Source organism: Mugil cephalus, chromosome 23 (assembly GCF_022458985.1).
Source record: "Mugil cephalus isolate CIBA_MC_2020 chromosome 23, CIBA_Mcephalus_1.1, whole genome shotgun sequence".
NCBI lineage: Eukaryota > Metazoa > Chordata > Actinopteri > Mugiliformes > Mugilidae > Mugil > Mugil cephalus.
The window spans coordinates 5,770,528-5,783,147 of NC_061792.1; the positions used below are offsets into that span (position 1 = coordinate 5,770,528).

Consider the following 12,620-nt stretch of genomic DNA (forward strand, 5'->3'; position numbering starts at 1 on the left):
TTGTATTATTACTACAGGAATGTCCCAGCAATATTTTTGTTATTGTAAGTTAAAATATAGTTAGCAAAACAGTCAGTCTGCTTGGCCAATTTTCAAACTTTATTTAGTTTTTACACTAAGAGCTTCAACGAAGCACTTGTCCAACACCGGTTTAAATGAGTTTTTGTCTTCACGAGTTGCTCATGAAGGCCACACTGATTGGTATCAGCTGCACCTGCGTGGCACCTGGACGGAAGCCAGGCGGAGAGCCGCGAAAATGAAAACCTGAAAACAGTCCAAGTTTTTCCAGGTGTAATGTTTATACCTGTCAGTTTCAGGTAAGAGGACTTTGTCTCAACAGTGCGGGAAATCTCCACTTGGCTAGCTAGTTGGCTAGCCTCGGTAGCTAATTTGCGTTGTTTCGAGGAGTGGCTAAATTGTAAACATCCCCACAGCCTTCCTTTCAACTTGTACTGTTCAATATTCACTCAGTGTATGTATATATATACACGTATATTCACTTATTTATTATTTTATTGCCATTATTTTTAAGATGGAAAAGCTCCAAATTAGCAAGTTATTATTGGCAAAAGCAACCGAAATTGACCGGAAGTCATATTTTTAAACGTAACACCAGAACATATTTGTCTGAATAAAAAAGTAATTAAATAAAAAATATATATTATAATAATATATAAATATCTATTAACTCTATTAACAACATGGATACAAATGTAAATAATTTATTAATTTAATTTAAGTTCCTCTTCCGACTCATTGCTATGTGTACTGTATATTCTTCCGTCTCTGTTTTTTTTTGTACATTTGATATGCTAATTCTGTACATTGTTTTTTATGTTTACCAGAAACTGCTTATGTCTTTCTTGTTATTTGTGGTTCATAAGAGTGTTACTGTTCTGTGCAACTAAGCCACTGTGACCAAGCAGTTTCCCTTGTGCGTCATTAAAGAATGTGCAAGTCTAAGATGAGTTATTCAAGACAGTTGGTTGCAAAGTACTTTTTGAAGGGCAGGAAATCGTTTCACAATCTAGTGATTCATGCTTTTTTTTTTTTTTTTCTCACAATCTCTAACAGTGATCTGACCAGTTGGAGTTTGTAGTGATGACTCCTCCAGAGTAGCACTTACTTTAAGGCAGGGGTGTCAAACTCATTTTAGTTCAGGGGCCACATTTAGCCAAATTTTATCTCAATGGGGCCGGACCAGTAACACATTAGCTTATTAACTGGTAAATAACGACAACTCCAAATGTTTCCCTTTGCTTTAGTGCAAAAAAGTACAGCTACATGTAATGAACAACCGTGAATTTCTTAAGAAGTGCAAGGTGCAAGTGCAATTTCTTATTTTATCAAATATTTTCAGCTGATATCTTCAGTGTAATTTTTGCAATTTATCCCACGGGCCAGATTGGACCCTCTGGCGGGCCAGTTTTGGCCCCCGGGCCTTATGTTTGACACCTCTGCTTTAAGGCTTAGTGTCTTGTTGACTGCCCTACTATTTTATGTTCTTGCATTGCAGTTACTTTGCTCGATAAGACTGAAACATGTCCAATAAATAAAATCAACCACTACCCCTCCGCTTGTTTGTTGTGGTAAAATCCCACTCATCTTCTTGTTGTGTTCTGGTGACAGGTTTTCTGCTCGACATAAGTGAAATGGCAGAAGGGTCCGACAGGTGTGACCAAAATACGATGCCACCGCCGGATTCGTTTTCCCCTGTGTCATCTCACGGCTACAGCTCCACCCAAACTTGGCCTCCAGTTGAATCTCCTCTGCGGCCTCCTTGGAGTGATCATCAAACAGGGCAGGATGAGGAGTCCGGTGACGGTCCCTTTGGGATGCGGTTCGGAGAACGTTCTCCTGCCCCCCGTTTCTACGAGGAGCTCTTCTGCGCCGGCCGGGCCTCCATCCCTCTTGCGCCCCTGGCTGGCGCCCTCGTGAGCTCCTCCGAGCCGCAGGGCGATGTGGTGAAGCGGGGTTACCTGGGGAAGCTGGAGCGCCACCACAGACGATATTTTGTCCTGAGAGCGGGAAGCCACACCGGGCCGAGCCGACTCGAGTGGTACAAGAGCCAGGAGAAGTTCACTGCTGTGGAGAAGTCTGCTGGTAAAGCTGCGCTGTTTGGATCGAGCAAGCAAGGGTTGGTAAAAGTTAGCTGGACTAATTAAAGGGCTCATACAAGGCCTGATTACAGCGAGAATATTCGACAGGTTTCCAAACAACTGCCAAAAGAAATCATTTATATTTCACTTCCAGCCTGTGGCTTTCCAACTAATGAAGTTCTCAGACACTTGTCTGCTTTGTAAATGGTATTCAAACCTTTAATTTGCCAGTTTTGATCAGTTTCTCTATTGTAACATTGGCTGCTTTGTTAATTGGACGTTTAGGACAGCGAACTTAATAAATTTGGTATTTTGGAAACTACTCTTTCACTTTTTAAAACATAAAAGTGAAATGATCCAGTGTAATCTCGTGTTCCTCTAGATGAAAACACAATGAAGCTTGTTTTCCACGTTTAATGTAAATGAAATCTTTTTTATTTCCAGGGTGATTTACCTGCGTTGCTGTCTTGGCGTGAGTCGGATCGGCAGTTCCCGGAAAGGCCACGCGGCGGCGCTCTACGCCAAGGATCAGACCATGGTGCTGGTGATGGAGGACGAGAAGGAGCAAGACCAGTGGTATGTGGCCCTTAAGAAACTCATGGAGGAAGAACAGAAGGAAGAGGAGCACGGAGAAGGGGTTGAGGAAGAGGATGATGGGTATTGTACTCTCCCATCGGCTTCTTTCTTCAGAGAGGTTGGACCTGAAGTTGTTTGTTTTTAATATGTAGATTGATTATGATTTTAGTAGACTGAAAATTTACAGCTTTTTGTCTCAGTCAGACATGATATCGGAACAAGTGATCAGTAGGGAATATGGTGTGATTACGATCATATCTAATCTGTTTTATATCTAACTATCAGTCCGTCGTTCTTGGTAAAGTGGTAAAACAGTTTTTGCTAATACCAAAACTGTGGAAAATACTGTCCTGAATCCTGCATTTAATCATTTGCACGTCAAAACGCAAAACCAAAACACACAAAAAATGAGCCTCCTTTAAATGCTACAGCCTCTGACTAGATATAAAAATATTGCTGACCTGCTCCGCCCCCGCTCCTTTCACCTCCACCTAAGGTCTGGCCCGTCACCGTGAAGCCCAGGGGTCTGGGCACCTCCAAGTCCCTGACGGGGGAGAACCGGCTCTGCCTCACACCTACGTCTCTCATCTTGGTTAGACTGGGTGCAGGCAATGATCTGCCATCTGTCACCATACCGTTACTTAGCGTTCGGCGCTTTGGTCATTTGGATGGCCTTTTCTACCTGGAGGTTGGCAGGTCTGCCCCCAACGGTCCTGGGGAGATCTGGATGGAAGCGAGAGAACAAGGTGATTAACAGTAGTTTGTGTCTGATGTTTATCTATACGTAGTAGTGCTTCAGCGTATGTGTGGTCCGTACAGGAAACCCAGCAGTGGCCCAGCACATTCACGAGGCTGTTCGGGAGATGGTGCGAGCGCTACGAGCTCTTCCGGACTTTAGCCGATCCCCAACCTCGAGTCAGAGTCAGAATCAAGCCTTTTTGGCCTCAAAGCGCTGCCGACCGAAATACAGAGAGAAGCTGGTGAACGGGAGAGCTCCAGGTGCGCCGGCCACGCTTCCCAGAGCCCCTCACATCCAGACCGCCCCAGCACAGTGTTACCAAACCCCCCGCAGACAAGAAGAGACACAGCCCGAATCTTCCCTGAGCTCCGCCGCTCATCTCAGCCCATTCAGAGCCCAGCACCACGGCTCTGTGCCCGGCAGCTACATGGAAATGAAGAAGGAAGCGCTGGGGTACATGACCATGTCCCCTCAGGTCTGCCACAGCTCATCTGTGTTGCCTCAGGACGACTATGTGACCATGGCCAGTCCTCATAAACACGATCGGCCATCTTCCTCTTCCTCCTCCTCTTCCCTTCACACATCATTCAACAGGTGAGAACCTTATTTAATTTGTTTATAGTGGAATATTATCCCTTACAACATGGACAGAAAGACACTGTGTATAAGTCACTCCTAATTAAAACCTCATGCTCAACCCAGTTTTGAGACTTGTTGCAGTAAAATCCAACTGTTGTATTTTTAGCTCCACCTCTGTTTGCCACTCCCCGCTGCATCAGTCCGTCCACTGTCAGACACACTGGCTGGTGGCTTCGGTCCAACAGTCAGAAATAGAAATCAACCAATCACGGATGAGCATCAGCTGCTCTGCTCAGCCTCAGGATCATGTAAGGAAAGAGCAGACGTCAGCTCGCCACTCGGCACGGACCTCTCCCGTGGAGAGCGTTGATGGTTCTGATCTGACCCGGTTTGACTTGAGTGGATCGGTCCATGATAGACCTCTACAGGCTGGTCCAGTCTTTGACACAGGCCAGTCTAGTCGTCTCCAAGCTGTACCAGCTGTTAGAAGATACTGGCTGTCTTTGTGTCTACCTTCTTGCCTTCAAGCAGAGAGGACAGATGAGTGTCAATAACATGAACAGAGACTTATTTATTTCACCTGTAGAGGGCGACATTGGTCGACCTGCTGCATAAGTGTCATTGGAAAAAATGCAAATTTAAAAAGAAACTTGCCAAAAAATAATTTCACAATATTCCAGCTGTTCTTGTTTTTCTTTTCACATGTATATGATTCAAGGATGTTTGAGTTTAACATAGATCATGTGCCTTTCAGGTCTTAACAGAAGAACAAGTAGATATAACTTAATCGAATGTAAATGCACCTTTTCATTTTGTCACTTTGTGTCAGTTCTTTTTTTTGTTTTTGTTCGTTTTTGTTCTTTTTGTTTTGAGGAATCTGTGAAACCTGAACTACACACAGCACCAGAAGATGTTTCACTGCAGTGTTGAATAATTAAAAGAATAAAGTCACATGGATGCACGCGTAGTTTGACTCTTGACATCAAACGCTTCATGAGTTCATGAACATTTTGTCAAATTTCTGCAAAATCAGAAACAGACCAGTGAGGCTTAAATGACAAAAACTTCCTGTTTGTGACTTGTTTTGTTTCTTTTAAGGTTGAGACTAAAGAGAAGTTCTTAATCTTTGTTAACTTCATTAATCAATCTTAACTAAAAAAAAACAACAACCCTAAACTGAAACTTGACTCAGGATCTTAAGTCTAAATAGTGCATTTGTATTTGTTTAACTCAACAGAAAAGCTAACCTCTTAACAAGATTAATACCTTAATGTTGAGCTTGTTGTTTCACATTCGTGCTCTAAAACTGCATTTACTACATTCATAAACACTCATGTTCATAATGATGATGACTGACATGTATAGAAGCCACTGTGCTTTTTACTTGACTCTCTATCTGGTTCTAAGCTTTGAAACGATGTGTTTGAACCATGTTCATTTTTGACGTGTGTTTGTTGAGTGAATGATCAAAAGGAAGGAATGCGGAAGTGAAGTTACTTGTTGATCATTAATTCAAAGAAAGAATAATTTGCATTTTGTTCTTCTTATGGTGTTGTTTTCAACCACAAAGATAGTGTCTCTGTTCCGGTTTTTATTTACTGGACATGAGTGTCTTAGACGGAAGAGGAGACACTGGGACAAATGTTTTCTGATGTACCTTGGACATCCACCCCAACACTTCGTGTGGTGAAGTGTTGTAGGGGTCTCCTATTGTAATTACAATATATACAACATACTCAAATACTTTGAACCTTTCAGTTGTGTGTGATTAGTTATGTGTCCTGGATGTAAACTCCAACACCCAGGAGCCTGTCTCCATCCGCCCATAGAGTCCCGACCACAGACGCACTGTGGTCCGTATGAACCAGGTCTCGTCAAAGCACAAAGCACTTCCCACAACACACTCCCTCTGGGTCCCATTACACATTCCAACCATGTGTCGTTGACCAACGACACAGACAAAAACGAATAGTCCAGAAAGTGAAAAAAAAAAAATATATATAATATATAAAAGCAGCACAAAAGACAAAAATGACCAAAAACGACCATGTCGTTCTCAGCACAGAAAAACAAGAACAGCTGTTAGAAGATACTGGCTGTCTTTGTGTCTACCTTCTTGCCTTCAAGCAGAGAGGACAGATGAGTGTCATTAACATGAACAGAGACTTATTTATTTCACCTGTAGAGGGCGACATTGGTCGACTTGCTGCATAAGTGTCGTTGGAAAAATGCTAATTTAAAAAGAAACTTGCCAAAAAATAATGTCATAATATTCCAGCTGTTCTTGTTTAGTTTTAACATGTATATGATTCAAGGATGTTTGAGTTTAACATAGATCATGTGCCTTTCAGGTCTTAACAGAAGAACAAGTAGATATAACTTAATCCTACGTAAATGCACCTTTTCATTTTGTCACTTTGTGTCAATTCTTTTTTTTTTTTGTTTTTTGTTCTTTTTGTTTTGAGGAATCTGTGAAACCTGAACTACACACAGCACTAGAAGATGTTGCACTGCAGTGTTGAATAATTAAAAGAAAAAAGTCACATGGATGCACGCGTAGTTTGACTCTTGACATCAAACGCTTCACGAGTTCATGAACATCTTGTCAAATTTCTGCAAAATCGGAAACAGACCAGTGAGGCTTAAATGACAAAAACTTCCTGTTTGTGACTTGTTTTGTTTCTTTTAAGGTTGAGACTAAAGAGAAGTTCTTAATCTTTGTTAACTTCATTAATTAATCTTAACTAAAAAAACAAACAAAACAACAACCCTAAACTGAAACTTGACTCAGGATCTTAAGAGGCCAGGATATGCTGAAAAAAGTCTAAATAGTTTATTTGTATTTGTTTAACTCAACAAAAGCTACACTGACGTGTCCTTGCCTCAACTTGCATATCTCACATTCAGAGTTGTCTGTGGTTTATCTGTGGTCAGAAACCATGAATGTGAGAACTCATCTACTCTTTATTCAAATCCAGTAATCTTAAACCGCCATACATGGTCTTACACCATCGCTACCATCAAGACGATAATTGGAACAAAAATAAATTTCAGACTGCATCACAAAACCCGAGAAGAAAAAAAAGATACTGTTTCCATATATGGCAAAACTTCAAAGACCATGATATGATCAACAAACATATTTACTGAATGTAATGACATTTGTTCTAGTGCGCTAATTCTGCATCTGTTTGCATATACATCAAATACATTTTGTCGGAATTTTAGGGGAGAAACTACACTGGTTAAGTCATGGTATTTAAAATGTTGCTGCAAATGTTTTAATACATGTTTTTGATGTTTGACATCTTTGACATTATGTTTGTAATTTACACTCAGGCTGCTTCTGCAGTTGACTTCTTGACTTTAGTTGTTCAGCTAAAGCCTGTTTCACCTCAGTTACTGTTCAAATCCAGCCTGATGAAGACAAAGTCAAAATAATGAAAACTGCATCACTTGCATCCAAATATGGAGTGCCCAGTACGACATGACCTCCCCCCTGTTACACAACCCTGTCTTTAACTGATTTCTGTTCAGATAATGTTAATTTCATTCAAATTCAGTCGGATGAGCACTATATATATATATGCGAGGCACTATACAGCAAACCACAAGGCTACAGCTTCAGAGAATTTCCTTCACTGAAGATCTCATCCGGTGACTCTCACAGCTAACTACCACCCAAGCCACTGCAGGTTCACCCGCCAACCTAACAGCCACTCATTATCTGGCCAAGAAATATCGTAAGTAAGATATTTTCTGTCAATCATTCAATTTATGAAATAACTTTGCAAATAGCCTCAGAAATGTATGTGATCCAGTATGTGGCCAACTGTTCCTATCCAACAAAAATTCAAAGTGTAAATAATTTTAGAAAGATGGGGACATGAAGTGTAAAGGAGCTGGAAAGTGATCAGTCATAATGAATTCATCAGCCAGTGATACCTGGTATATGCTGCTTAGAAATAATAAAGATCCTGTGTAGTTAGGTTTGGTGAAGATGTGGTCTGAGTTGTTACAATTTAAAATCTGAATCAGAAGAGACCATATACTGAGCCCTCAAGATTCAATGTGTACTCAGTGCATACTGTCTAATGACTGCATGCTATTCCCTTTGTTGTAATGTATCCTTCATTTCTGTTCTTCCTTTACAGGGAATCATGAAGATCACGTTTGCCTGTTTGCTGATCGTGCTGCTCTTTGCCCAAGGACAGCCAAGCATTGCAGAAAGTTATGAAAAGTTTCGCAGAGAGCACATCCATGCCAGTATGACCCGGGATGATTGTGATGCAGTAATGAATAATGAGCGAATCTTTTACGGCACCAGTTGTAAGAGAATAAACACGTTTATTCTTGCTAATGCAAACTCTGTCCGAGCCATTTGTAATGGTGCTCCTGATGGTATGACAAAAAGTAATACAGTGTTTAATATAATTATATGTAAACTTGTCGAAGGGGTCAGGAAACCCCAATGTATCTATAGAGATACAAGTCAGCGTGGAGTTGCTGTCAATGTCACATGCATTGGAGGTTTACCTGTGCACTACGATGGTTACGAGACTGCACCTTGGATGTCTGACAAATGAAACAGTTTGTAAATTTGACCATTGATCTGTCCATCTTGCTTTGAATTTACCTGCTTTAACTGATTCAACATTTTAATGAAACACAGATGATGTCGTTAATGCCACCAGAGGTGTGTGTGATACATATGTTCAGATGCCTCTTTGTACCGTACACATTTTGTTCAATGTTGAAACACTGTTCTGCAGCATACACAAAAATAAACTCTATCACCAACTTGCCACGTCAGATATATTTCATTGAACTTTCCTTGTTGTATAATTCTCATTTTAGTTGGAGTTGATTTGTTCTCCACTGATCGTATTTGTTTCTGATTGGGATGTTTTGGATCCATGTTATATCAATAGTATAATAATTGGCATTTAATACATAACTCATATTTTTTCAGACTGGCAGGCACTTCTGACTCACACACATCCATCAACGCCAGATATTTCTGAAAGTTACTTCTGGTAGTTAAAAGAAAGTCTACCATGTATATTTATCTGGAACAATCTCTTCACTCCAGTTTACTGAATTTCATTTCAAGTATGAAGTTTCCACTTTCAGTTTTAAACTGAGTCTTTTGGTATCAATATGATCACAAATGGTACAGAAATTATGGCCATTTGGTTTAATACAAAAAAATAAAAAAAATGTCTCCAACAGTGACTGTTAACAGGACTCTTTGAGCTTCAGTTGGTAAACTACAGAGAATTGACTTAAAAAAACAATCCTGCATTAAAAATGTAAACAGCAAAATTAAGGAGTATTTTACTGTTGTTTTAGAAAATCCATGACAAATAAAAGACAATGCCTTTAACTGAGAACCTGTCTCCTCAGGACAAGATCCTCTGTATGAAAGTATATTCTATCAGTCTAAAGAAGTAATTTAATGTTGTGGTTTCATATTCATGTTAAATCTCTCTCCACTAAAAGTATTAAAAGTAAAAAGAATTGTTCAAGGTGATCCAGCTGTTGGTCAGTTGCGTGGCAACAGCGGCATGGATCGTGTCACATGGTGTTACTTGATGATTAATTCAAAGAAAGAATACTTAGCATTTTCTCTCCTTATTTTCAAATCCCAGGTCCAGGGTAAGAGAGAAATCCTCCAACATGTATGAAAGTTTTTTTCTCAGAGATGTCTCTGTGATCTCCCTCTTAAAGGACAGCACACACCGAGTGGTCGGCATCTTTTTCGTGTCAGAGGGATTGATTGGCATGAATGACTGTGTGGAAATTGTGTTTAAATGTTCAACTTTGGGAAGTTTTAGAGGATCTAAATTTAAAGGGCACACTAACTGAGGTTAAAGTTGATTGGTTTTTAGCTTAGACGGGAAGTTCTTGAGGAACTTGCCAGAGAAGGGAAAGGGGGCTAGGAAATAGAGATGGTAATCTCTGAGAGGGCGGTAACCCTCAGATATAAATTCATTTGGTATGGATTAAAATGTGCAAATATAGAGACGGTATTCTCTAGTGCAAGTCAACGGGTGTAAACTGGAGCTGTGGGTGGAGCGTCCTCTGCAGTGACATCCACAATTTGTGCACTCGCAACTACTGGACTATTAAATGAAGCTAGGGAAATACCTATGGACGTCCTAGGAGACACTATGGAGTGAGATGTCTTCACAGAAGTAGCTGAAGCCTTGTTCAACCTTTAACTTCAGTAGTCTCCTACATGAGCTTCGCAGACGGCTGTGACTAAGGGAAAAGGGAGGGATGATTCAAATGCACAAAGTCTGGATGGGATTGCGATGGAAAGATTATAGGTCTGAGGATTTTCTGATGTTTTGAGTTCATCGTACCACCTATGAATGTTGGTGGAGCGGAAAAAAAATAGAGACAATATCACTAAGCATCAAAAGTGCTAGTAACCTCTCCATAGTGGTGACTCTATCTGGTTCTAAGCTTTGAAACGATGTGTTTGAACCATGTTCATTTTTGTGGTTGTGGTTATTTGTATATAGTGTCCTTTTTAGTTTGTTTGTTGTACACGCCTTGTCTAGTTTAGTTAATATATTGAATATTTATCTTTTGCACTGACGGGAGAGCTGTACCTCAATTTTGTTGTGCAATGTATATTATATTCTACCGTGCAATGACAATAAAGACTCTAATCTAATCTGATCATTTTTGACGTGTGTTTGTTGAGTGAATGATCAAAAGGAAGGAATGCGGAAGCGAAGTTACTTGTTGATCATTAATTCAAAGAAAGAATAATTTGCGTTTTGTTCTTCTTATGGTGTTGTTTTCAACCACAAAGATAGTGTCTCTTTTCCGGTTTTTATTTACTGGACATTAGTGCCTTAGATGGAAGAGGAGACACTGGGACAAATGTTTTCTGATGTACCTTTGATATCCACAAAAAGTCCAAAAACCAAAAAAAAAAAAAAAACGGAAACAGAAATATAGATATATATAAAAGCAGCACAAAAGACAAAAATGACCAAAAACGACCATGTCGTTCTCAGCACAGAAAAACAACCAATAACACAAGAATATCCTAAAATCACAGAGCTACTGGCGACATGCTGCCACTCTTTCAGGCCCATTTTCAAAAAATGAATAAATAAATTACAGAAGCCACAGTCTTATAAATTTCTTTGCAAAAATTCATATTTTCTTTCACCACCTGAAAGGCTTTCTTAAGTCCTGCATTCATCTGCCCACTCATTTCATGGACTTTTTGCCTGAGACAAGATCAACATGTGGTGAACTGAATTAATGTCTGGCTACGTTGTTAGAGGGTATGCATCCTCACAATCCTCACAACCTCTGTGATTTTAAAGCAGAAAGATGAAAACGGCTCATTTGACTTGGTTCCAGCTGTCCGTTGGTTATCATCAGACTCATCAGCTGTGTTATTGCCTCCTAAGCCGCTCCTGTTTCCCCAGCAGGGACGTTATTTCTGGTAGCTAATGGAAAGTCTACCATGCATATTTATCTTGAACTGCCTCCTCACTCCAGTTTACTGAATTTCATTTCAAGTATGAAGTTTCCACTTTCAGCTTTAAACTGAGTCTTTTGGCATCAACGCGTTCATAAATGGTACAGAAATTATGGCCATTTGGTTTAACACAAAAAAATAACAAAAAGTCTCCAACAGTGACTGTTAATAGGACTCTTTGAGCTTCAGTTGGTAAAATAGAGAGAACTGACTTAAAAGTCTGAATTAAAAACGTAAATGGCAAAATTAAGGAGCATTATGTTTAATGTTGTGTTTTCATATTCCGTATTAAATCTCTCTCCGCTGAAAGAGCAGCAGCGCCCCCTGCAGCTTGTAAAGAGAACCATGTACTCCCTGGTTCCCAGTCTCTAATCCAGTTACTAACCAGATTTGACCCTGATGAGCCTCCATCATCTTGTTTCATCTTTAGATTGACTGTAAATAGGACTCCACAAGCTTCAGTTGGTAAAACAGAGAGAATAGTCTTAAAAAAGCATTATAAATGTAAATAGCAAAATTAAGGAGTATTGTAGCGTATCTCCTCTGACAAACTGTTCTGTAGGAAAGAGAAGTGTATTCTATTGGTCTAAAAAGGTTATTCAATGTTGTTTCTGTATTGCAAATTAAATCTCTCTCCACTGAAAGAGCAACAGCGCCCCCTGCAGCTTGTAAAGAGAACCAGGTGTTCCCTGGCCCTGATGAGCTTTCAAACTGAGGTGGTAACATGCTATAGTGTCACATCGTTTTAATTCTTTGAATTGAACTCAAAGACTGGTAAATGCTTCAGGAAGATTGGAGACAGTCGTCTATGTTAGGTTTCACTTTCATTTTTAAGATGAAGTCTCAGTCATGTGGCTCAAACTGCATTTCTATAGTCTGCACAAAGACTGGTGAGTGACTGCTAATTTTAGCAGTAGAAACACTTTTTTGAAATGGTTCTTTCAAACAGGAACATCAGCTCGTGAACTCCAAATAAAGACTTTATTTGACCTGTTTGGAAATGGGAGATGTTCCCGTTTTTCTGTGTGTAAAAACAAAGATCCTAAGTTATCGAACAAGTATTTGTATTTCCCTAGGAGGTGATGATCTCTGATGTTTATTTAGAATAAGACACACT

The 12,620-nt window shown here is 39.9% G+C and overlaps 1 protein-coding gene across 1 annotated transcript; it reads left to right on the plus strand.

The window, feature by feature from the left end:
- Positions 1-192: 192 nt before the first annotated feature.
- On the plus strand, positions 193-4,960 carry LOC125001269 (insulin receptor substrate 2-A-like). Its single transcript, XM_047577215.1, has 6 exons — positions 193-317; positions 1,630-2,137; positions 2,544-2,793; positions 3,172-3,421; positions 3,495-4,008; positions 4,160-4,960. The coding sequence occupies exons 2-6, from the start codon at positions 1,653-1,655 to the stop codon at positions 4,545-4,547; spliced, it is 1,887 nt and encodes a 628-aa protein (XP_047433171.1). The 5' UTR covers positions 193-317; positions 1,630-1,652; the 3' UTR covers positions 4,548-4,960.
- The last annotated feature ends 7,660 nt before the right edge of the window (positions 4,961-12,620 follow it).

Bases quoted from the DNA above. Each gene is read 5' to 3' on its own strand.
- LOC125001269 (XM_047577215.1), top strand. From the start codon at position 1,653: ATGGCAGAAGGGTCCGACAGGTGTGACCAAAATACGATGCCACCGCCG. The intron at 2,794-3,171 runs GTTGGACCTGAA...CCTCCACCTAAG, and splicing joins CGGCTTCTTTCTTCAGAGAG to GTCTGGCCCGTCACCGTGAA. The intron at 3,422-3,494 runs GTGATTAACAGT...TGGTCCGTACAG, and splicing joins GATGGAAGCGAGAGAACAAG to GAAACCCAGCAGTGGCCCAG.